Source organism: Cutaneotrichosporon oleaginosum, assembly GCF_008065305.1.
Source record: "Cutaneotrichosporon oleaginosum strain ATCC 20508 chromosome Unknown ATCC20508_contig05, whole genome shotgun sequence".
In the NCBI taxonomy this organism is placed as follows: Eukaryota; Fungi; Basidiomycota; class Tremellomycetes; order Trichosporonales; family Trichosporonaceae; genus Cutaneotrichosporon; species Cutaneotrichosporon oleaginosum.
In genome coordinates, this window is record NW_027072174.1 from 362943 (window position 1) to 385198 (window position 22256).

The 22256-nt window shown below is 65.1% G+C and overlaps 13 protein-coding genes across 13 annotated transcripts; 7 read left to right on the plus strand and 6 right to left on the minus strand.

Annotated features, from left to right (window-relative positions):
- Positions 1-760: 760 nt before the first annotated feature.
- COLE_05664 (uncharacterized protein) lies at positions 761-2481 on the plus strand (the record flags this gene model as incomplete). The annotated part of the gene is made up of 5 exons (XM_018423565.2): positions 761-995; positions 1163-1372; positions 1431-1812; positions 1846-2240; positions 2273-2481. 5 exons carry the CDS (start codon positions 761-763, stop codon positions 2479-2481), a joined length of 1431 nt encoding a protein of 476 aa, XP_018277883.1.
- Positions 2482-3264: 783 nt separating this feature from the next.
- COLE_05665 (uncharacterized protein) lies at positions 3265-4095 on the plus strand (the record flags this gene model as incomplete). The annotated part of the gene is made up of 1 exon (XM_018423566.2): positions 3265-4095. The coding sequence occupies one exon, from the start codon at positions 3265-3267 to the stop codon at positions 4093-4095; it is 831 nt and encodes a 276-aa protein (XP_018277884.1).
- A 297-nt stretch (positions 4096-4392) lies between these two features.
- COLE_05666 (uncharacterized protein) lies at positions 4393-5586 on the plus strand (the record flags this gene model as incomplete). Its single annotated transcript, XM_018423567.2, has 1 exon — positions 4393-5586. One exon carries the CDS (start codon positions 4393-4395, stop codon positions 5584-5586), a length of 1194 nt encoding a protein of 397 aa, XP_018277885.1.
- Positions 5587-5760: 174 nt separating this feature from the next.
- COLE_05667 (uncharacterized protein) lies at positions 5761-6316 on the plus strand (the record flags this gene model as incomplete). Its single annotated transcript, XM_065626431.1, has 2 exons — positions 5761-5805; positions 5864-6316. 2 exons carry the CDS (start codon positions 5761-5763, stop codon positions 6314-6316), a joined length of 498 nt encoding a protein of 165 aa, XP_065482242.1.
- A 1053-nt stretch (positions 6317-7369) lies between these two features.
- On the minus strand, positions 7370-7943 carry COLE_05668 (uncharacterized protein; the record flags this gene model as incomplete). The annotated part of the gene is made up of 3 exons (XM_018419410.2): positions 7370-7562; positions 7594-7630; positions 7676-7943. The coding sequence occupies 3 exons, from the start codon at positions 7941-7943 to the stop codon at positions 7370-7372; spliced, it is 498 nt and encodes a 165-aa protein (XP_018277887.1).
- Positions 7944-8247: 304 nt separating this feature from the next.
- Positions 8248-9339, minus strand: COLE_05669 (uncharacterized protein; the record flags this gene model as incomplete). Its single annotated transcript, XM_018419411.2, has 1 exon — positions 8248-9339. One exon carries the CDS (start codon positions 9337-9339, stop codon positions 8248-8250), a length of 1092 nt encoding a protein of 363 aa, XP_018277888.1.
- Positions 9340-9677: 338 nt separating this feature from the next.
- Positions 9678-11476, minus strand: COLE_05670 (uncharacterized protein; the record flags this gene model as incomplete). Its single annotated transcript, XM_018426763.2, has 3 exons — positions 9678-9922; positions 10625-10848; positions 10887-11476. The coding sequence occupies 3 exons, from the start codon at positions 11474-11476 to the stop codon at positions 9678-9680; spliced, it is 1059 nt and encodes a 352-aa protein (XP_018277889.2).
- Positions 11477-11907: 431 nt separating this feature from the next.
- COLE_05671 (uncharacterized protein) lies at positions 11908-13013 on the plus strand (the record flags this gene model as incomplete). Its single annotated transcript, XM_018419995.3, has 2 exons — positions 11908-12307; positions 12586-13013. 2 exons carry the CDS (start codon positions 11908-11910, stop codon positions 13011-13013), a joined length of 828 nt encoding a protein of 275 aa, XP_018277890.2.
- A 53-nt stretch (positions 13014-13066) lies between these two features.
- Positions 13067-14939, minus strand: COLE_05672 (uncharacterized protein; the record flags this gene model as incomplete). The annotated part of the gene is made up of 6 exons (XM_018420431.2): positions 13067-13198; positions 13230-13334; positions 13382-13669; positions 13755-14406; positions 14444-14805; positions 14838-14939. The coding sequence occupies 6 exons, from the start codon at positions 14937-14939 to the stop codon at positions 13067-13069; spliced, it is 1641 nt and encodes a 546-aa protein (XP_018277891.2).
- Positions 14940-16200: 1261 nt separating this feature from the next.
- COLE_05673 (uncharacterized protein) lies at positions 16201-16689 on the plus strand (the record flags this gene model as incomplete). The annotated part of the gene is made up of 1 exon (XM_018426764.2): positions 16201-16689. The coding sequence occupies one exon, from the start codon at positions 16201-16203 to the stop codon at positions 16687-16689; it is 489 nt and encodes a 162-aa protein (XP_018277892.1).
- A 307-nt stretch (positions 16690-16996) lies between these two features.
- Positions 16997-17767, minus strand: COLE_05674 (uncharacterized protein; the record flags this gene model as incomplete). Its single annotated transcript, XM_065626432.1, has 3 exons — positions 16997-17246; positions 17277-17450; positions 17661-17767. The coding sequence occupies 3 exons, from the start codon at positions 17765-17767 to the stop codon at positions 16997-16999; spliced, it is 531 nt and encodes a 176-aa protein (XP_065482243.1).
- A 471-nt stretch (positions 17768-18238) lies between these two features.
- COLE_05675 (uncharacterized protein) lies at positions 18239-19147 on the minus strand (the record flags this gene model as incomplete). The annotated part of the gene is made up of 1 exon (XM_018419412.2): positions 18239-19147. The coding sequence occupies one exon, from the start codon at positions 19145-19147 to the stop codon at positions 18239-18241; it is 909 nt and encodes a 302-aa protein (XP_018277894.1).
- Positions 19148-19157: 10 nt separating this feature from the next.
- On the plus strand, positions 19158-21987 carry COLE_05676 (uncharacterized protein; the record flags this gene model as incomplete). Its single annotated transcript, XM_065626433.1, has 7 exons — positions 19158-19233; positions 19492-19633; positions 19666-19793; positions 19829-20805; positions 20840-21099; positions 21131-21522; positions 21563-21987. The coding sequence occupies 7 exons, from the start codon at positions 19158-19160 to the stop codon at positions 21985-21987; spliced, it is 2400 nt and encodes a 799-aa protein (XP_065482244.1).
- Between the last annotated feature and the right edge of the window lie 269 nt (positions 21988-22256).

The window sequence follows — 22256 nt, forward strand, 5'->3', positions numbered from 1 at the left end:
CCGCGCCGGCGCGCCGGCGACGCACGCGTGGCGCGCACTCCTCCCATACCTCGCGTCACAGGTCGTGCAGCACATCGTGACCGGCTCGTCGGAGAACACTTACCTCTTCGTCGGCGACGAGGAGGAGGGGGAGGGGGCGGGGGCGGGCCCGCACGCCGCCGTGCCGCCCGGCCGTCGAAGCGTCATGGCACGGCGCGACCGCCTCGCCCTCAGCGCAATGCTGGATGCCGAGCTCGAGATCCTGCTTGCTGATGGCTACTTCGCGCCCCAGTCCGCCATGAACCGCGTCGCGCGGCAGGTCGGGTTCGCGACGTTCGAGGATGTGCGCGACATGCTGGGGCCTGAGATGTTCGATCTCGTCCTTGCTCCGTAGAGATTGCCCGAGATGTATCACGGCAATCGTCCGTAGCTGCTCCGACACGTCTTAAACGCACCGAGGATGAGCTCGGTGTTGCAGTCCCTGGACTTGCAGCGCCGTCTTACCTCGGCGACTAGGTGGAGCAGGCTCCCCTCTTGCTGCGTTCGCATCGTGATTGATTAGCACAGACAACGGCTGTACGGGGACTCTGCGAACACATGACTTGGACACGAGCGACTGCTCTTGTCACGACGGAGACGATAGCACGCAATCTCCGCCGACGCCGTCCACCACCGAACCGCAACATCCGCCGATATCCCCGATTCCCCCGGATTTATGACTCGGTGCCCACTCACTTCACTCATCTTCGCCATCCATGTCTTCTCCCAACTCCGCTTCGCCATGAGCCCCCCGCTCGACCGCACGCCCTCCCGCCTCTCCCACCTCTCCCTCTCCATCATCCCCGACGCCGCGCCGTCCGCGACGGGCTTCGCGCCTCCCGCCCAGCCACAGGATGAAGAGAAGTCCGCCGTCCCAGAGATCGAGAGCGAGCTGGGTCCGCCGCCCGACGGCGGGCTCGATGCGTGGCTGTGTGTCCTGTCCGCCATGTTCTTGCCGTTCTGCATCTTTGGCTTTAGTGCGTACTTCTCCTTTTTGGCATTGCGCGTGCCCTCCCACCCTCTCACCTCCTCGGTCTTACACCCTCCCCCTCACCTCTCCCAAACGCCTCTCCCGCTCGCCTCCAAATGCTATCTCGCTCGCCTACTTCCCACCCCCCACGCACCCCCACCCCACTCACACCAGTAATGGCGTTCGGACAGCTGCAGGACTACTACCTCGCCAACCAGCTCAAGGGGTACGACAAGGCGACGGTCGCGTGGCTCGGCTCGATCGTCAGCTTTGCAGAGTTCTCGCTCGCCATCTTCTCGGGCCGCTTCTTCGATATCCACGGGGCCCGCCTCCTCGTCGTCTCATGCACCCTGCTGTCGTTCATCGCGATGGTCGGCCTCGCGTGTGAGTTCTTGACTCGCCCCCTGCCGATTTTTACCGGTCTTTACCGCGCTAACCTCAGTCTCGACAAAGTACTGGCAGTTCCTGCTCTCTTTCCTCGCCTACGGCGTCGCCGGCTCACTAGCGTACGCGCCATCCGGCGCCGTCGTTGCGCACTGGTTTCTCCGCCGCCGCTCGACCGCCATCGGCATCGTCATCTGCGGCTCGGGCGTCGGCGGCATCGTCTACCCCTTCATGCTCGAGAAGCTCTTCCAGCGCCTGTCGTACCGCGACACGATGCTGATCATCGGCGGCTTCAACTTTGTGCTCATGCTCCCCGCTTGTGTCTTCATGAAAGGCCGTTTGCCGCCGCGCGCCCCGCCGCCGTGGCGCGATGTGCGCACCCCCTGGTCCGAGCCGCCATACGTCTTCCTGGTCCTCGGCGCCATGCTGTACGGCATGAAGTGAGTCGTGCAGCCCAACGCCGCTGACCCCAGCATCATGTCGCCGACATTCTCGGCGCTCACATACGCGCAGGACAACAGGCTGCCGCCCAGCATCTCGATCTACGCCGTCGCGATCCTGCAGGCGGGCTCTGTGGTCGGGCGACTCGGCTCGGGCGTCCTCGCCGACGCCGTTGGCGTCATGAAGGTGTGGTGCTCGCTCGGCATTGCGAGCGCGGTCGTCATGTTTGCGCTGTGGGTGCCCCCCGTCGGGCCGGCGCCCGCGATTATCGGCCTCATATTATGGGGCGCGCTCAACGGCGCATGGTTCACGCTCGCGGGCAGCGCGACGGCCGCCGTCTCGCCCCTCGAGGAGACGGGCATGCGCTTCGGCATGCTCATTACGTGTTTGGCGGTGCCGTCGCTTGTGGGCCCGGTTATCTCTGGCGGTGAGTGCGGCGGAAGAGGGGGCTGACAGCAGCGCTGGTGACTGCCGCAGACGACAGGTTTACGTACGCCGGGGTGTATATCGGCGCATTGTTCTTCGCCTCGGGGATCGTGTCCAACGGCGTGCCGGTGTGGGCGTGGTGGCGACGGCGAGGGGAAATGGTCGCGGACAAGGCGGTCGAGGAGGGGACAGGAGAGGGGAGCGCGACGCGGGAGACAGATGATGTCGAGGAGAGCAAGTGAGATGAGAGATGAGAGATGGAGGGAAGGAGAATGTTGTTGCATCCACGGCACAAATAGATTTATAGATTTGCATGCATTTTTGGTATTTTCTCTCCGCACTCACCATCACTGACCCAGCATTCACTCACTCGTCGTCGACGACGACGACGAGCACCAGCATGGCGACGACGGCGACACGACACGACGAGACGCGCACCTCGCGCGCCTGCGCACTGGCCGCTGCTTGGCCCCTGCACTGCTCATCACCTCGCCCCTCCATCACTGCGCTCTGACTTCTTGGAAGCTGCAAGCTGGGAAGCATTAAGCGTTCGACTGCTTCGCCTCGCGCATCGGCCTCGTCGCTCGTCGCCTCTCGATGCTTGCCGTCGATGCCCACCCCGCGGTCGCGGCCATCACCCGCGCCGCGCATCATTCTCAAGAGCCTCAGCGCGTCGCGTTCTCTTGTTCATTCATCTTCGCCCACCAACCTCTTTCAAACCCACTCCTTCGTCGACACTTCACCCCACTACCTCAGCCCATGCCCTCTCTCAAGCGCAACAGGATGCGCGGCGCCTCAGCTCCCCCAAAGAATAGCACGCCGCGTCCTGCACCCCGCCCCCTCCCTATGCCCAGCTACACGCCGCATCACGGCCCGCCCTCCCCCCTCCCTCCGGCGCCGAGCATCCCCCGCGCAGCCCAGACCACAGGCTTCACGCTCCCCGACCTCGCCCACCGCCATCCCCAGACCACGTCCGCAGACTCACGTACGTCCTCCCTGTTATTTTCTGACGGCCAGCGCGCAGAATGTTCTTCGGGGGGCACGGGCAACGCGACACCCCTCCTCCCCTCGAGATGCACGCGCGCCACTCGCTTCCGGCTCCGCACAGGGAGGGACGGGGGACGATCCGTGCCGTACCCCCCGAGCTTGGACGCCCTATCTCGCCCGTCGAGGTGTGGAGCATCGGGTCAGAGTATGCGCGCCGCGAAGCCGCGCGTAGCATAACGCCGCCCGCGTCGCCTTGCTGGCCCAGTACGCCGGCGCACGATAATAGCGAGAGCCACGAGTCGTCGGGCACATCGGGGACCGAGCGGACGGGCCACACGAACGCGAGCAGCGCGAACAAGGTCGTCAAGCCCGATATCGCGCGCGAAAAGCAGGAGGGGCCGCGCTTATTCAGCGCGTCGAGCTGGAGCCTGGCGCTGCGCAAGAGCGGCGGGTTTAAGCGCGTCAAGAACGCCCTCCGTGCCATTGGGCGCCGGCGCACCGCTTCCCCCGCGCCGGCCGAGCAGCCCAGCGCAGTGTGCGAGTCGGCGACGGTTGAAGCGCATCCGGCGTATATGCAGATGATGCGGATGGAGCGGATCACGACCGAGCGCGACGAGCCACCTGTTAGTCGCGGGCACGAGCGCAAAGCCACGTTTGGAGACGCTAGCACGCGCGCCGAGCGCGCGCAGACGCTCTACGACGATACGAGCGCGCCGCGCAACAGCAGACACACAGTGCGCCGCAAGCCCGTGCCGGTACTCGGGGAGGATGAGCGCCCCCTCATGCGCGCGCGCAGCGTCCCGCACCGGCCGGAGCGGATGGGCATGAATGGCACGTCGCTGCCGCCCCCGCCGCGGCGGCGGCGCTAGTTGTTCGTCAGCCAATCTTGCTTGGACTTCCGCCCTCCCACGTCTGGCACGTAACGACCTATCTCCGCTGTTCAACACCCTGTCTGTACTTGCCTCACTTGAAACCCAGACGATACAGTGTAGGTCTTGATGCTGGCGTAATGATATATATCCTCTTTTCTTCTCGGCATGTCGTCTGAATTGCTGCATTCGAAGTGGTGACCACGTGAATTGTTGTTTGTTCGCTGCGGAACTGCTCTGCTCCGTCACATGACCCAAACGACTCACTCCAGTTTCCTCTCTCACTGCCTCTCTCCCATGCCGCATCCCCGCGTTCTCATAGACGCCTCGGCGTTGCCGCACGTCTTCGGCTCCATCCTCGATGCCCTCATCGCCATTCTCGACTCCTCGCCCGGCAGCCGCGCGCGCAAGCGACTCCTCGCCCTCCGGCAGCTGGACCGCGCCACCCGCGACCGGGTAGACATCCGTCTCTCCTACGTCCTCGACATGCACAATCTTCATCAAACGCACCCAGCGTTCGTGGACCTGAGATTTCCCTCCTCGCTAGTGGGGGAGTGGTCGCCGCCGCAGCATGACGCCCGCGCCGACACCGCACCAGCGAGCAAGCGGGCGCGCATCGAGTCTTCAACGCGGGCGCTGCGCTCGCAACCTCCGCCGCCTCCGTTTTCGCTCGACTCAGCACGAGACGAGCGCGCGCGCCACGCCCGCGCCCTTCTGAAACACACCCGCATCCTCGACATCGACATAACGCCCGCGCACCTGCTGCTGCGAGACGCATGTCCAAACCTGCAGTGTCTGCGGCTGGCCTGCGCGCACGGCTGCGCGCCCTGCGTGACAGGCCAAAAGTTGCCGCCCACCGTATGCTTCCGGCGCCTCGCGGCACCGCTAGAGCGCGAGGGGCAGCACTTCCGCAGCATGCTGGTCGAGACGTCGCGCTTGACATGGTCCGTGTCGTTCCACGCGACAGACATGGCGCAGCTGCACGCGCGCGGCGGCGCGGCGTGGGCGCCCTCCCCCTTCTTCTCGGACATGACGGCCGAGTTCATCTTCCTCTTCGTGCCGGCGCCGACGCGCTCTCTGCGCCCGCGCGTGCGCGGCGCCATCGCGCGCCCTAGGACGGCGCGGTACGAGTGGCGCGACTACCGCGAGCCTAGCGGCGCGCTCGGCGTCCTCGAGGATATCGTGTACCACATGGCGCCGGCGCTCGAGCGCACGCACGTCTTCGTCGGCCTCGAAGCCATGCCGCCCGCCGCGCTCGGTCTCGCCGACGGCCTCGCGCCTGACGCCGTGTTCGACGCCGTGCGCAAGGGTATCGAAGCGGCGTTTCGCGCACGCAGGCGCAACCCCCGCGACCGCCTGGTGCGGGACGACTTGTGGCCGGACCCACTCGTCGACGAGTGCGTGCAGCGCGTGCGCATACTTACGCTCGACGCGTACCGCGCCGAAGTGGGCGAGGAGCGGTATGCATGGGAGACGACGGTGCGTGTGTAGTAGCAGTATGCATGGCGGCATGAGCACGAACGAAGCGAGCACGAACGGAGCGAGCAGGAGAAGCGCCGTCGACGCCATCTGGCAGCGTGCACTGCCCCATTCCGCATTTCATCTACTTTGCCACCCGGCCGTCTTCTTCTCGTCCATCCATTCATCCATCGCTCAAACACCACAATGCACCCCCTCCTCCTTCTATGCCGTACGTGTCCTGCGTGCGCGCTGACGCAGTCCTCGCCCCCGCCTTCGCGCAGAGCACGTATGTCCGTCCCCGCGATAGCTGACCAGCGTGACGATCGGGCAGGCGACGGTCGTGATCCCCGAGTCTGAAGCGACGATGCAGGTCACGACGGTCGCGACGGGCGACATCCCCGCGCCGTCTGGTGCGACGGGCGCGACGGGTGCGACGGGTGCGACGGGTGTGGAGACGCTGTCGTTCGGCAGCGGGATTGCGGATTCGGGGCCGGCGAGTGTGGGCGTGTCGGGGTCGGGCGTGTCGGGCAGGACGAGCGTGGCGGCGTCGAGCGCGGTGAGCGTGTCCAGCAGCGCGAGTGCGTCCAGTGCAATTAGTTCGAGCGCGACTAGCGTTGCGTCCGCGAGCACCAGCGCCAGCGCCAGTGCCAGCGCCAGTGCCAGTGCCAGTGCACCCAGCGCCTCCAGCAACGCCGCCGCGCCGCGCAAGGGCTGTATCGGTGCGCTCGTCGGCGCCGGCGTCGTGGGACTACTACTCTAATTGTATGCATGCTCCTACATGCGACAGGACTAGCATCTATGACATCTAGAACAGAAGGGCACCCACAACACCAGCCATCACGGCAGCGCCGCCGACAGCCGCGCGCCCCGCGGCGCCAGACGACGTCGCAGCCGCGGCCGCGCTCGAGGGCGCCGACGCGCCGGCGGCGGCGGCGCTCCCCGTCCTGCTGCCCGCGGCCGACGCGGCGCCCGATGCTCCCGAAGCGGCCGCAGCTCCCGACGCCGAGTGCGACGCGTGGTCGTCGTCGGCGTCGCCCTCGCAGTGCCAGTGGTCGCCGTGGGCCTCGCACTTGCCCTTGTCGGTCGGGGAGGGCGTGGCGGGCGCCGCGGCGGCAGCGGAGCCAGAAGCGGAGGAAACGGTGGCCGAGGCCGAGTGGTCGTCGTCGTCGTGCGCGTCGCCCTCGCAGTGCCAGTGATCGCCGTGGGCTTCGCACTTGCCCTTGTCAGTCGGGGAGGGGGTGGCGGGCGCCGCCGCGGCCGCAGACCCCGAGACGGAGGCTGAGGGCGCGTGGTCGTGGTCGTCGTGCGACTCGGACGACTGCGCGAGCGCAGGCAGCGCGAGCGCGAGGACTGGGTCAGGCCCGCTCAAGACGCATACGTACAGGCAAAAACGGTGAAGCGCATTTTGTTGATGAATGAGATGAAGACTGCGGTGGCGTATATATGCTTAGTACGCTCATGTCCGGTCGGGTCCCCGCGAAGACGCGGCGGAGTGGACGCGGCGGGCGCGGCGACGCGAGGACTGCGCGGTTGCGCGGTTGCTTGGCGCCGAGCGGGGCGGTGATTCGCCGGCGCGCTTGGGGTGTCGCCGTCGAGAGTACACCAGGCGCACCCCGAGAGCTTATCTTGGAGTCTTGCTGCTCCCCCACTCTTCATTCACTCCGTCGGGAACTCCTGCGAGCGCAACGCGCCGCATCGTACTCGGGCAGGACGAATTGCGCGATCTAGGACGAGACAACACGATTGTGTGGGCGGTACATGGCACGATTCTGCAGAGCCTCAACGTCTACATCTCACATCTACAGATCGCTGATTACAACGCCGCACCCACGGCCGCGACGACGAGCGCCGCGACGCCCACGACGGCGCGCTCCGCGCCCGACGACGTGGTGGCTGGCGCGGCGGCGGCGGCGGATCCCGAGGCCGCGCTTCCCGACGCGACCGGCGCGGACGCGACGGGCGCCGCGGAGCCCGCGCTCATGCTGTGCGTCGAATTGTCCTTCGAGCTGGGGTCAGTGCCGCTGGCGGGCGTCGTACTGGTCCACGCCGTTATGCGCGAGTGCGAGGGACGCGACTGGCGTGAGCGAGTAAGCGGGTGGGCGGGCACTGGGCGACGCACGCGAAAAGACGAGGAGGAGGCGCATGCTGGAGTTGGGAGGGACGTGGGGAGGTGGGGACGAGGGGACGTGTAAGTGTCGCTGGCCGCTGGCTGCGGGCGGAGTGCTTATATGTCCCCGCGTCGCGGCGAAGCGAGGATCGGAACTCGGGCGTCGGGCGGCCTGGCGGCCTGGCGGCCTGGCGATTCGCCGACGAGAACGAGATCGAGATCGAGACGATCGATCGTGCCGGCCGGCACGGCGCGGCATGAGGCTTTTGACGTGCGGCATTTCGGGCGCGCAGTGGGTGGGCGGCGAGGCAACGGCGATGGCGATGGCGATGGCGACGGTGGGCGTGGTGGGACGGCGGACTCGGGTTTAGTGTTGCCGGGGGAGTGGGAGGGGCAATGGCCTCGCGATGTGCATGACATGCCCGGCGTCGGCGCCGGCGGCCGCAGCGGTCATTGTCGACGTCGCCGCGAGGCAATTTCTCGGCGTGCGGAATGGCCTCATTCAGGCACCGCCGCCAGCACACGCCTCGCGCCGTACGCCGTCGTGCTCGCCTGGCCACACCTCCTCCAACCATGCATTCATTCTACTCCTCCATAATCATCGCGCGCTCCTCGTCGCTCAGACCCGCCACATACTCCTCGAGCGACAGCGTCACGATGCGCTTCATGCCGGCGTCAAACTCGGCCGCCGCCTCGACCGCATTTAACCGACGGGTTACCTGCATGTGCTGAGCGTGGTGTTTGCGCGATATCAGCATGAGCTGCTCTTGTGCCGACGTGTGCGTGCCCGACTCAACACTCGTCTCTTGGTGCCAGTTCGCCGCCGCGTCGAACAACCCCGCCGCGGTTAGCGTGTACCCCCGCGCCACCGCTTCGGCATACGGCTCCAGCCCAGCTAGGTCGTACGGTTGGTCGTCCGCTTCGCCTTCGGGCTTATGGTACACCACAGTTACGTGCCCCACGCCTGCTGGCACCTCGAGGCGGACGTCGACGTATGGGTCGAGCTTGAGCGGCCGGCGCCACACGTAGATGTAGTGTGCGTCGGGTACGACAGGCATGGCGTCGCACCACAGGCCGGCGCGCCACCCCACGTCGCCGAGCCACACCATGTTCTTGACGCGGCAATGCAGGGGCTGCCGAGAGTAGTGACCTGGCCACACCATGCCGTACCGGGAGGCCGAGTTCTTGGTGACACCCCACTGCGACTTAAAGCGAAGGTAGTCGATCGTGTTGAAGAGTGCCGAGAGTGGCTTGAAACCGTCCACTAGGGTTCCGCCGACAATGTCGACAATGCGTGCAGCCTTGAAGTTTGCCGAGATAGGATGGAGGCGCCAGGCGGGCTGAATACACTGCTCACACTCGAAAGGGTCGGAGTGAGAGCTGCTGGCGAAAATGCATGTCAAGCAGGCTGTGTAGACTCCCTTCGCGCCGGGCGTAGGCGAGTCGAGAAGCGCGGGGTGGCGGCCAGATGGGGTGGCAACCTTCAGGTTGCCGAGGGTGTTCTTTACGTAGGTCATGGTGAGGTGAGTGAAGAGCTTGGTGTCGATGGCGGTTTTTGTGGTGCGTGAGAGGCGGCGAAGGGCGATGAGTTCGCTGTACGTCGCCGATGCCATTGCATACTTGAGGATGCCGTCAATGATGTGGGGGAACATTTGCTCGGTGATCGTGGCGGGCATGGCGACTGGACCTTAGGGCACGACGAGTCGTTTGCGTAGTGTTCGCCTCAATGTGACAGTCGACTGGAGGAGACAGAGTCGACTTGATGAGAGATTGATGGTGTTATGTAAAAGAGTGTGTAAGTGAGCGCGACGGGCACTCCACGTCTCCCGATCATTGTGTTGTGACAGGTAACAGACTGCGCCCTCTTTCTCCCGACGACGTAGCGAGCACCTCAGCTCAACCCCCTCCACAACTACGCTCCGCTCACGCAGCTCGCTCCAATGCGCACTCCGACGAGCTGCACAACACTATCCGCCCCCCACCTTCCGTCAGCGCCACCTCACAGACACCGTCCTCAACTCACCTTCCCTCCTATCACTCGCTCAGCCCGCCCACCCCCCCGCCGCGCCGGCACGACCTGCCGCATCGCCAAGCCCACAGCCACGCGCACGGCCTGTCCGACCGCCTGCCGGACAGCCATGCGCGCAAGAGACAGCGCCAAGCGGAGGGGCACGGGCAGAGTGCGCCCGACTTCGGGGAGGAGGCGGAGGGCGTAGCCCAGCGCAAGCTGGATGCCGTACCGGACGGCGTGGGCGCGCGCTTGGGTGAGTGCGAGGCGGTGGAGGGCTGCGTGGAGGCGTGCGGGGTCGGGCAGGATGAGAGCGGAGGTGAGGGACGGGGGGAGGCGGGCGAGGAGGCGGGTTAGAAGGGCGTGGAGTGCGGTTGGGTTTAGGTGGGAGAGGGAGAGGGATGGGAGGTTGAGGGGAGGGAGGGAGAGTTGGACGGAGAGGGATGAGAGGGAGGAGAGGGAGGGGAGGGAGGGGAGAGAGGGTACGGAGGAGAGAGACGTCAAAGCCACCGATATGGCGGGAAAAGTGTCGTTCAGCGCCGGAAGAGCGGGGAGATGCGGCACGGAGAGAGCGAGCGGCACACTCGGGCGGGGAAGATGCGCGATGTGCGTGCGCACGAGCTTGAGTAGTCGGCGGAGGGTGCGCGCGTCCATGCGGACTGCGCGGGCGAGGTGGAGTTGCTGCATGTAAAGGAGGGTATGCGTCGCTTACAGGCGTCGCATGTGGGTATTTGGAGGGAGTGTGGCGGCGTCGGCGACGGCGATGGCGGATGGAGTGATGGTGAGCTCGATATTTGTTGACGCGCGGAATCAATTCGGCCAACGCCGACGCGGCAACTCATCACCGGTGAGTTCCCACTTGATGAACCATCGCCTTTCGATCCATCTCATGTCATCTCTCTCGTCTCCATCACTCCATCACTCCACCATCGTGCATACTGACATCTACTCACTCCACGCATCGTTAATCCCCATCTCCGTAGGGTGCTCGAACACGCGGGCGCGCGGCCGGATCATCCGCCCGCCGAGGACATGCCAACACCCCTCGTCGTCGGGGCATGCCGCGCACTTCGGCAGCGGCAGATCGCCCTCCCCGTCCCAGACGGCGACGAGGACGTCGGGGTCGTACATGCACTCGTGGGCGTACAGGGCACATCGCTCGCATGGGACGACGGGGCTGCGTGAGCGGAGGGGCTGAAGGAGCTGGAGACTTACCGAATGACCAGGGCGGGATTCATCGCGAGCTCGAGCAACGGCGTGCGGGAGACCAGGGCAAGAGAGGTGAGGGAGGGTGGGGGGAGGGTGGGGAGGGGCGGAGAGGGCGCACGTGCGGGTGTGCCGGATGGCGCGGAGAGGGAGGGGGAGAGAGACAGCGTCGAGGCGCGGGAGGAGGAGCGCGGGGAGGAGTAGGCCGAGGAGGAGGAGGTGCGGGACGGGGTAGTGCGGCTGAGGTAGGACTGAGCGGGACAGGTGGGGTGGGCCTGTGTTGCGCGATGGGACGTCTGCGCGGTCCAGATCTCCTCCATGTCAATGTCGGAGGTGGCGGAGGGGGATGGGGCACACGGCGATATGGCAGAGGGAGATGCGGCAGACGGGGATATGGACGAGGAGGACGGAGCCGAGGCGCGCGCCGCACGCCATCTAGACTCCTGCCGCGAGTAGTCTCCATGTGACGAGTCGCTGAGCGTCGAAACCTGCGTCGACTCGTAGTCGGACAGGCTGAAAGGGCGGGTGAAGAGCATGCCGTTGCGTTTGCTGCGGCGACAGGTCTGCGGCGGCGCCGAGACGGTGCGTGAGTGATTCATGAAGCTTTTGGAGGAGGAGAGGTGTAGAAGTCGAGCAGAGTCGTGTAGTTAACGCAGGCCGCTGGTGGCAAGTTGACGAGTGAGAATACGGTGCGAGGCAACCTGCGGCCTTGCCTGGCCTTATACACTCCTATCTGCTCTGATGCGGGCCCGAGGTGATCAGCAGGCCGTTCATTGTCTCGTGCATCGCGCATGTGCATCGGTGCATCGGTGCATCGGTGCATCAGACTGCCACTCGCCGCCATTGTCTCGAGTGTTGAGTGATTGTGTGTTTATCATCCCTCCATTCCTAATGCATTACGAGACTATTAGCTTCCCACGTGGCCATTGTATTGTGGCGATGCGCGCGCGTGACGTCAAGCCCCCACTCCCTCCCTCCTCCTCATCCTCGCTTCGCTCCCTCGCCATCACTCATCTCGCCATCGCCACCCATGCGCGTCCCCCGCTCTCTGCGCCCGACGTCGCGCGCCCCTGCGCTCCTCCCCGCCTCCTTCACGCCCACACCCCGCCCCCGCCTCCCCCGCCGCCTCAGCCGCGACTTCACGTCCTCCCCCGTCCCCTTCTTCTCCGCCACGCCCGCGCCGAGCGTCGCGGCCTCCTCACCCAAGTTCTTCACCCCGAACCACGCCGCGCGCAAGGACCGCGCCGGTGCCGGCGACAAGCTCGGCCCCGGACACCACCAGCCGCACGCACAGGCGCGTAAAGGCGTCCCGGCGGACGAGCAGGAGCGCGTGCTTCTCCGCGTGCGGCGCAAGGTCGAGCGCGTGTTGGAGTGGGCGCGGGTCGTGGTGTATGATGGCGTGGAGCGGGCGCATGGAAGGCTGACTCCTGGTGAGTGGCGCGGAGCGGCGGAGTGGTGCGGAGTGGCATGGGGTGGCAAGGTGGCGCACGGCACAAGGCGCACAATGGACGGCGGCGGGCACAAGTAGCATGTCGACGCGGCCTCTCTTGGAGGCCGAGAGGCGAGCTCGATGCTGGAAGTGACGTGGCCATGAGCGTGGCCAACAAGCCGCACCGACGCGGGGCCGCTGACTGACGCGTCATCGGCGTCGCCCGTGTCCGCACGAATCGGAGCACTCCAAAACCACACCTCCACCTGCTAACCCCAGCCATGCTCGACGGGATCAAGCTCGCGACGCCGACCGGTAGCGCGGCGCTGCGCTCGCTCGCCTCCGTAACCTCCGTGCCCGCGGACCGCGCGCTGCGCGTCGAAGCCTTCGACCCCGCGACCGCCAAAGCCGTCTTCGCAGCGATCCGGGATGCGGGCATCCCCGGCCTCAGCGCGAGCAAAGAGGAGGGGATCGTGCGCGTCGAAGTCGCGCGGCCTACGGGGACGGTGCGTGAGGGTCTTGCGCGCAACATTCACGAGGGGCTCGAGAGCGCCAAGCACCAGATCCGCGGCGCGCGCGCCGAGGGCCTCAAGGCGCTTGGGGGACGTGGGTCGGAGGGCGCGGACGCGGTGTGCGAGGTCACTGAGGGTGCGGTGGGCGTGTTGGACGGCATGTGGGTGGGGGTAAGGGAGGAACTGAAGAAGTAGACACACAAGAAGAAGAAGAAGTCATCAACGAACATGCATATGATACGGCCGGGCTACAGCTCGACGACGAGCGTCGTTTCGAGCACGAGGTCGCGCGAGCTGTGGCCCGCGTAGAAGGTGAACTCGCCTTCGGGCACGCGCCACGCCTGCTGGACTACATCCCACACCGCGAGGTCTTTCTTGCGCTGTTGTCAGCGGTGTTGCCTCACAACTCACCAGGGGAAACTCGACGGTTACGCGCTGTCCAGGCGTGAGCCATACCTTGTCGTATCCGCGGAGGTTGCGCGGCGGCTGGCGCTGCCCTGGAGGATAGGCCATGTACTGGCGTCAGACTGGGCGTGTCTCCTCTCGCCATCGATCGCGCTCACCAGCTGCGGCACCTCGCCGCCATCCCGATCACCCGTGTTCCGCACATCGACGCGCGCGACATACAACGTGTCGTAGAGCTGCAGCGGGCCGACGTGCGCCTCCGCCGTATGGCTGATCGCCTCGTCTTTGCGGTGTTCGGCGCGCACGCGCAAGTCTGACATCTCAAAGGTCGTGTAGCTCAGCCCAAAGCCGAACTCGAAGCGCGGCGTGTGTCCATGCGCTTCGAACCACTTGTAGTCAATTGCGAGGCGTTCGTCAAAGGCTGTGCGGGGCTTGCCAATCATGGGCTGGGGTTAGCGCGCGAAGAGGAGAGGCGCGAGTATAAAGGCGGAGTAGAGGAGGAAGGGGGGGGAAGAGGAGAAAGCTACTCACCAGCTTACGAACAATGCTGTTCGGCGGCCAGTCCGCCTCGCGCCGGCCCAGCGTAAACGCCAACTTGGCGCTTGGGTTGACATCCCCGAAAAGGATGTTGGCGATCGCGTTCCCGCTCTCTTGCCCCGGATATCCCGCCCACACCACACCCTTGACGCGCTCGAGCTCGATCCAGTCCTCCATGACCACAGGCCCGCCGGCGTGCAGCACCACCACGACGTCGCCCGCACACGTCCCCGCAACATGCTTGATCAACGCCTCGCCGTCGTTGTCGAGGCGCAGGTCCGCCCGGTCCGCCCCCTCCATGAGGAACACGGACACGAACACGACACACATCTGCACTGTGCCAGCCACCGCCGCGATGCCGGGGAAGAACGCCGCGTCGTCGCGCAGCACGTGGTCGACGCGCATGCCGGCTTCGCGGCCGCGCCGCGAAATCGCCTCGATCGGCGGCACGATGTATGCTGCGTATGCGGCGCCTGAGCCGCCGCCGACCGTCACTGTGCCGTTCCAGTGCCGCCGCCCGCCCTCGGTGCAGAACAGGTCGGGGCCGCAGCCCGAGATCGTCGTAGGGTAGTCGGCGTCGCTGCCGAACACGCCGATGCGCCGGATCGCGGGGTCGAGTGGAAGGACGCCCTCGTTCTTGAGCAATCTGGTGTCAGCTTGTCTGCGCTCGGTCATCAGCTCACACATGCGACTGTTCCGCCGCCTTGCGCACGAACTCGGCGTGATCCTTCTTCCGTACGTCGAGATGCTGGTTCACGAAAGATCGGTCGTCAATTTCGACAGCGTCGCCGAGGCCCCAGCGTGTGTAGCTCGGCTCGTGCCACTTGTCGTTCTGGCCGAACGCAATCCACGGGATGAGGATGCGCGTCACCATGTCGTTCAGGCGGTCTTCCGACACCTTGCCGGCTGTGACCGCATTCTTCAAATCGTCGCCGTCTGTATCAGCTCCGCCAGCACCAGACGCACACCACACCGTGCCCTCAAGCTCCTGGTCCATGCCCGCGTTTGCCGACTCTGCTGTCGAATGCGCCGCGCCAAAGTCGCTCTGAAGTCAGCTTCGCCCGATTCACCACCTACCAAGACATATCCCTGGAAATTGAGCTCGGTCTTGAGGATTCGGCTCAGCGCGTTGTCGCTCTGACACGCCGGCGTCCCGTTGATGAGGTTGTACGAACACATAACCGCGCCGACGCCGGCGCGCACAGCCTCAGCAAACGACGGGAGGTACACCTCCTTCACCGTCTTATCTGCCGTCAGCGTGCCCACGGTCGGTCACCTCACCATCCGCAGTCACTGACACCTGCGTGCAGTCGGTGGGCATGCCCTCGTCGTCCGGCGGGCCGGAGCACACCGGCACCTGCTCGTACAGCATGTAATGCTTAGCGCACGCGATAGTGCCGGCCGACTGGGCGGCGCGCACGGCGACATACGACAGCGTCGAGGAGAGGTAGGGATCGGGGGAGAACGCTAGCGTCAGACCTGGGGCGGCAGGACGTACCTTCCCACCTGCGCCCACAATACGGACTGGCGTCAGGCCGTCTCTGCACCACTCACGATCGGCCGAGCGGCCCGCCCGCCAACGGGCCCAGCATGACATGCACGCCCTTCGCGGCGAACTCGGCGCCCATGCGCGCGCTGACCTCGTGCACGAGGCCGCGGTCGAACGAGCACGCCGTCGCGGACTGCGAGGGAAACTGCGTCGTGAAGTCCGTGTGCCGCACGCCGGCGGCTGGTGTCAGCCCGCCCCACGGCCGCCTCACGCCCGTCGTTGTAGCAGAAGCTCGGGATGCCGAGGCGCGGCACGCCGCCCGTGTTCGCTTGGCACGGCCCGACGTGTCCGCTCGTGAGGTTCAGCTTCTCGTCCACGCTCATCTGGGAGACGAGGGCCGCGGCGCGAACCCGCGCCTCGGGCCAGGTGTATTTGTGTGGCGGGTCGCGCGCGTGGTCCCGCTCCCGGAGGCCTAGGAGGGCGAGGAGCCAGAAGATGAACCAGAGGATGGCGTCGAAGAGCCACATCGCGCGGGGGGTACGGTGCAGAGTCAAGAGAGGAGTGAGACAGAAGACGGATGGGACGCCCTCCACCGGGCGTGATGTCACGCTGCGGGAAGTGGCGGCGAGCGAGGTTTTGATGGTGAGGAGGGAGATGTGCCGCCGATGAAAGATACAGAGGAGCAACAGCAACAGCATCGACAGCATCAACAGGGGGGAACTACCGCAAGGTGGGGTCCAGACCTTGAGCCGATGTTGTTGCATATCGCCGGCGGCACATGACCTGGTGAGCCGCTCCTCCCCCACTCATCTCGCACACGCACTACTCGCTTGCGATGACTCCCACTTCAATCACTCCTCATCACCCACTCGTTCATCGATATTGTTCTGGTTGATCACGATCACGACGTCAGTCCAGCCAGCCACGGCCGCCACCCCCCACTCACACCAGATGCCCGACTGGCTCTACCACACCGCCGCGACGCACACGACCGAGGTGGACGCTGCGGGCCACCCAATCTCCAAAGACACATGGGAGGCCCGCGTGCTTGGCCAAGTGGTGTACCGCGTAACGACGCAGGCGGAGGGAGACGGGGAGAAGGCGACGGCGAAGTCTGGGAACGAGGCGACGAAGTCCTCTACAGAGACGAACGGCGCGACGAAGCCCACCACCCTCGCGGACAAGGTCGCGCACGAGACGCACTGGCTCGACGTCGACCGGACGGCGGACTCGCGCGCCGACAGCCCGGAGCCAGAGGTGCGGCGCGGTCGCGTCACGAGCGTCGGCGTGCTGGGGTTCAATGTGTGGGGGAAGGGCGAGGGCAAGGAGGAGAGCCATTGGCTCGATGTCGACCGCATTGCGGACTCGCGCGCGGACAGTCCTGTCGGCGAACATGAGACGAAGAAGTTGGTGGGGAGTCCGTTGGCGCGGGGGTCGTGAAGGAGGGAGTGGGAGTGGGGAGATGTGCACTGTTGGGACGTGAGTGTCGTTGGCGAGCGATGTGTATCGATTTAAAGCAAATGGTATTTTGTATGCAGCCTGTGTCGCGGTCGTAGCTTGGTCGGTTGTCAACTTTGCTCTTCGGACTCTCATGTGGCGCCTCAGACTGAGCCAAGATCAATGAGGCCGCTGACACCTGTCAGACATCGACCTGCCACACGCTCCAACCAATGCAGATGATAAATAGAATACAGCCGAAGAATGTCACAGCATGAGGCGGGTATATGAACTTGCAGTGTCCATTGAATCACTTGAACGCCTTCTCAAACACGTCGCCGATAACCTCGACCTGCTCGGCGAGATGCGCCGTCGAGACATATGCGTGCTCATAGGCAATCTTGTATGCCTCGGGCACGCGGCTCTTCCACCATCCCGGCAGGGGGCGGGGCAGCGCCTTGGTATCGAGCACGTCGCGCGCGCGCTGCCGGCACCCCGCGGCGGCCGCGAGGCCGAACGCGAGCTCGGGCGCGACGTCACCCGCCCACACGCCGAACAGCGCGCGCTGGAGAAGCGCGTCGAGCGCGTACCCCGCCTCCCACTTGAGCAGGAACTCGACGAGGAGGAACGCGTCGCTTGGCGGCAGGTACTCGAAAGCGACGCGGCCGGTGCGCACGAGATTCGTGAAGGGGTCCAGGACGTTCCAGTTCTCCAGGCGCACGTCACGGAGGTGTACTATGTCGCCTTGTGCGGCGAGGCGGGGCCTGGTGTCAGTGGCGTGGGGCTATGGCGAGCTGCTTCCTCCGTCGACGTTCTCGCGAGTTTACTCTGTTCCGATGATTATCGCGGCTCAAGTGCGAGAGGAGCGGAGGTGGTCAGTGGGAGCGTGATGCGTGATGCGAGCGCCCTGACATGGCTGGAAAGATGCCACGCAAGGCCTCCGATAAACAGAAACCTACGGCGCCAAGACTCACGCGGCCTTTTTCAGCTGTGCCCAAGAAAATGAGTAGGACGCGCCGTGCGGGGTGACGAGCCTGATGGTGGGCGGGGGACGAGCGAGGGGCATGGACTGGCGGGTCATGAGGTGAGGGGAGGGAGGGAGGTGCGTCGAGAGTTCGGGGTCAAGTGAGGTCTAGCGACGTCAAGCGGGGTCGAGCGAGGACGAGCGCAAGGGAGAGAATAGGCGAGAATAGGAGAGGCGGCGATGGTAAAGACTGACAAGAGGTGAGAGGAGGAGTGAGATAGATGGTGCGACGAGATGAACACGCACGACGCACCGCGCAGGCGCACGACGCGACAGGTCCGAGCGTGACGTGGGGCCCAAATGCTGGTCTTTGTCTTGATCTCGCTTTGTTCATGTTGCCAAGACGGCTCACGCAGCACGTCTCGCCTCTGGAGCTGCTCGGCGGCCGGCGGAAAGACGAGAGGTGCGGAACTCTCAAACGGATAGGAGGTACATGCTGCTGTTCGACTTCGACATCTATGTGATTTCTGAAATCAGCGGAGTCCTAGTTGTAAGATACGCACACAACTGGCCCCATTATAGCCTCTCTTATGTCTTGAAGAACTCGTCGAACCCGAGGACCAGTGTATCGAGCTTCTCGTCGTCCGTTGCGCCCATCGCCGCCTCCGTCGCCCGCTCAATGGCCTCGCGGTACTTTCTCGGCACGCTGTCCCAGACATCGCGCCTCTCCCCGTCCTCGTCCCCAAGCCCGAGCTCGAGCGGCGCGAGGAACAGCACCTGGCGCACCATCTCGTCCTTCCCCGCCGTGGCGAGCAGCGCGACGGCCAACTGGGGGTGGAGGGCGTGGTCGCGGCGCCAGACGGCATGCACGACTTGACGGGCAAAGACATCGACGAGCGCCGGCGCCCATTTCTCCAGGAAGGCGAGGAGAGCAAAAAGGCCGGCGCCGTGGTGCGAGTCCAGTGTGCCGTAGCTCACGAGGGCCGCGAAGGCTTCGAGCGTCTTTGTGCCTTCGATGGAGGTGTCGCTCAGCTCGCGGATGTAGCCGTGCGGCCCGGCGAGGCGGGGCGCCCAATGGCGCAGCTCGCGGGCGACGAAGGTGTGCGACGCGCCGTCAGAGGCGATGAGGATGATCACGCTCGGATGGGCGGACATTGTGGTGGAGAGAGCGGAGAGAGAACAATAGAGAGGTTGGAGGGAGGTCATGTGCGCGGCTATACCCGGCGAGATCTCCCGCCATCCGCACCTTCGCCCACTTTCCCGCCTACTCCGAGTGCGCGGGCCCGTCGTCGACGCTGTTCCAATGCTGTGTGAGCCGTCTCCGACGCTCTCCGTCGCAGCAGCATCGTTAGTTGGTGTTGGGAGGTCTTGAAGCCATTGCCGGCGGCAGTAGCGTATCTCGGTGCCACTCCGACTGCGCGGCAGTGACCACGTGGTGCCCCGTCGGTGGGCTTCCGAACTCGCGAGACATCCATCCCGCTCTCTCTTTCCATCCATCCACCAAACAATGTCGGACGACGAGCAGTTCGACGAAGTCGTCTACGAGACAAGGACTCCGGCAGAGGCGCCGTCGCGTGAGTGTCGCGAGGGGAGGGGAGCGGGAGAACGGCGGAGGCCGTGGACAGTCACGGGCGCGGAATGGAAACGGACGACGGCAGCGGGGCGGGAATGAGAAGCAGCTTGCTGACGACAGGTGCTTGTGTGAGTCCTGGTCCGGAGCAGCTGGGGCTCTGATAAAACTCTGCGGCGATGTCGTCAGGCATAAGGCCTGCTCGGGGCGATAGCGTACTCCGGATGGCTCGCAGGCGCCTCACCCTCACCCAACAGTGACTGACCACAGGACGCTTGCCGCAAGATGAAGATCAAGTGCATCGACAAGGAGAAGCCGCCGTGCAAGCGCTGTAAACAGATGAAGATTCAATGCCGCTTCGTCATGGGCCCCATGCCGCGGCAGGTGCTCGAGGAGACCGAGGCGACCAAGTCGTGAATCCGATCAATGGTCAAACTGACACCAGCCGCCTCGAGGAGCTCGAAGGCCACGTCTCGGGCATCTACAAAAAGCTTGATCAGATGACGGATGTACTGTCGCGCCTGGTTCCGCCGACACCGGCGAGTGCGGCTGGCGTCTCCCCCACCGCGCCTCGTAAGTCTGACTCGGCGGCCCCCGCTAACTGCCTGCCCACCGACATCCCCTGCGCACCGAGTCATACGAGCCGCCGCCGTCAATGACTCCGTGGTCTGACTCGAGTGGGCCGCCCTCGCTCGGTCGTAACCCCTTCGAGCATGTGGCGCCTCACCACAACCCTACGCATATGCACCCCCCGCCTCACATGCATGTCCCACCTCCACATTCGCATAACTCGCATACCCCACATCATCCGCATCACACGCCGACGCACCTGCATGCGCCGCAGCAGGCGCCGATGAGCCATGAGCGCGAGCGTCTGCCGGCACGCACGCGCTCATCGTCCCCGCTCAGTCATGACGACATGCTGGAAGCGGCAGCGGAGGGTGAGCCCTTCCGCCACTTCACCAAGCAGGAGGAGGACGCACACATTCTGCGCGACGGCGGACCGGTCCCGCCGCCCGCGCGCAAGCGCAAGCGCAACACAGGCACGAGTGATGGAGACGAGTGGGAGCCGCCGATCCGCGAACGCGGCGACTTGCTAGCACACGCTCTTGATCCCATCACCAGCGGGCAGATTCCCGAAGACGAGGCGCGCCACCTCTTTGACCGCTTCTTCAAATACTCGCACCCATTTGTGCCCGTCTTCGACCCGAAGGAGGACACGTTCGAGCACATGCGCAAGTCGCCGCTGTGCATGACTGTGATTTTGATGGTGGCGCTGCGGCACCGTGAGGCAGCAGGCGAACCGTCCGCGCTCTCCCGGCAACTCAAGGATCAGGCGGAGCACATGGTCAAGCTCACCTTGTTTTCGCCTGTGGCGACGCTCGAGACGGTACAGGGCCTGACTGTGCTTGTGCACTACTCAGAACATGCGTGGCGGACGTGCTGCCACGCCACGGCCTTGGCCGTCGACATGCGCCTGTACCGCTGCCTGCCGTACCTCCACAAGATCCGTACCGCACGGCATCCCAACCGGCTGCTGGAGAGGCAGCGTCCACTCGTCGCTGGTGCGCGCGTGTGGCTAGCGGTAAGCCCACGAATCTGAAGTCAGCTGACCCCAGCTCATGCGCTTGTCGTACGAGATGTCGTTCAACCACTCTCTGCCCATCCAGTTCAACAGCCCACACGGCAAGCGCACGCAGTATGCGCGTGACTTGCTGGATCACCCGCTGTCAAATCTCAACGACTCGCGCCTTGTTACTGCCTGCGAGATGTGTGAGCTTCGCGAAATCCCGTTCCGCCCACATGAGAGCCTCGCGAGCCAGGACCAGGCCGAAGTCGACCGCCTCGTGCGCATGGCCAACCGGGGCATACACGAGCTGTACGACTACTGGCTGGGCTACTATCGTGAGTGAATATTTCACGTGCTTGCTTATCCCTGACCGTATCGGCCTTCCAAATGACCACTTTCTCCGCATTGAGCTCGACAACCAGAAGGCGTACTGCATCATGTACACGAACTCGCCGGCATGGCATGGCGTGCACAAGAAGGGCGACATTGCGCGCCTCAACCCAGAGCGTCAGGGCTGGGTGGCCGAAGCTATGCGATGCGGGGCATTCCTTGTCTCTTGCTTGGCGAACAAGCGCCTCGAAGAGGAGAGCGAGTTCGGGAACCACGGTTACTACGTCGGCATCGTCGCGACGAGCCGCTACCTGATCCGGATGTGCGAGCTCCTCCCTACCGCATGCGACTTGCAAGACATCAGCCTGAACATCGACAAGCTGCTGCTCAAGCTCCCAGTCTGTGCGTCACCCCCGTTCCGTCCGTCCTTGGCTAACAACAGTCGCCGCAGGCCCCTTCGCCGACGGCCTGCGCCGCACGCTGCGCAAAGCCCGCGAACAAGGCATTCTGCCATACACACGCATCTCGGACGCGGCGGTCCAGCCCGCGCCCGAGACCGCGGCGTCGCGCCGCGCCTCGGCCGTCGCGGCCACACAGTATCCCGGCTTCAACCCCTTTCCGTGGCAGGACCCCGTACAGGCGTTCCAAGTTACGCCGCCCGCGCCGGGCCCGGGGTCCGCGACCGGGCCGTCGCCCGTCGAGACGCACCTCCTCCCGGCCGACCCCGGGGCGTGGCCCGACGAGTTCAACCTCGCCGCGTGGTTCCCGAGCGCAGACGAGATGAGCGTGGATATTTCCGCGCTGGATGATATGGCCAATTGGTTCCCGGCTGCGCCGCAGGTATGGCAGGAGCCGGGGGGGATGTAGGGGGAGGGGGTGTACAGTATGTGGATGTGGCGGGATCAGATGGATAAGATGTTGGTGGCGTTGTTGTTCTTGTTCTTCTTAGCTCGCACTCGCCGTAGACGTCGCACTCGCTCCCTCGCTCGGATGCACCGCCATGGGCGCTGGAAGCGTCGCTCGCCATCCCCAGGCGAGAATCTGAGCATCAATGCACATCCACGCTCGATTGCGGCGGATCAAGTGACGCCCGGAGTGAGGTCATGCGCCAACTCGAGGAATGGAAACTATCACTG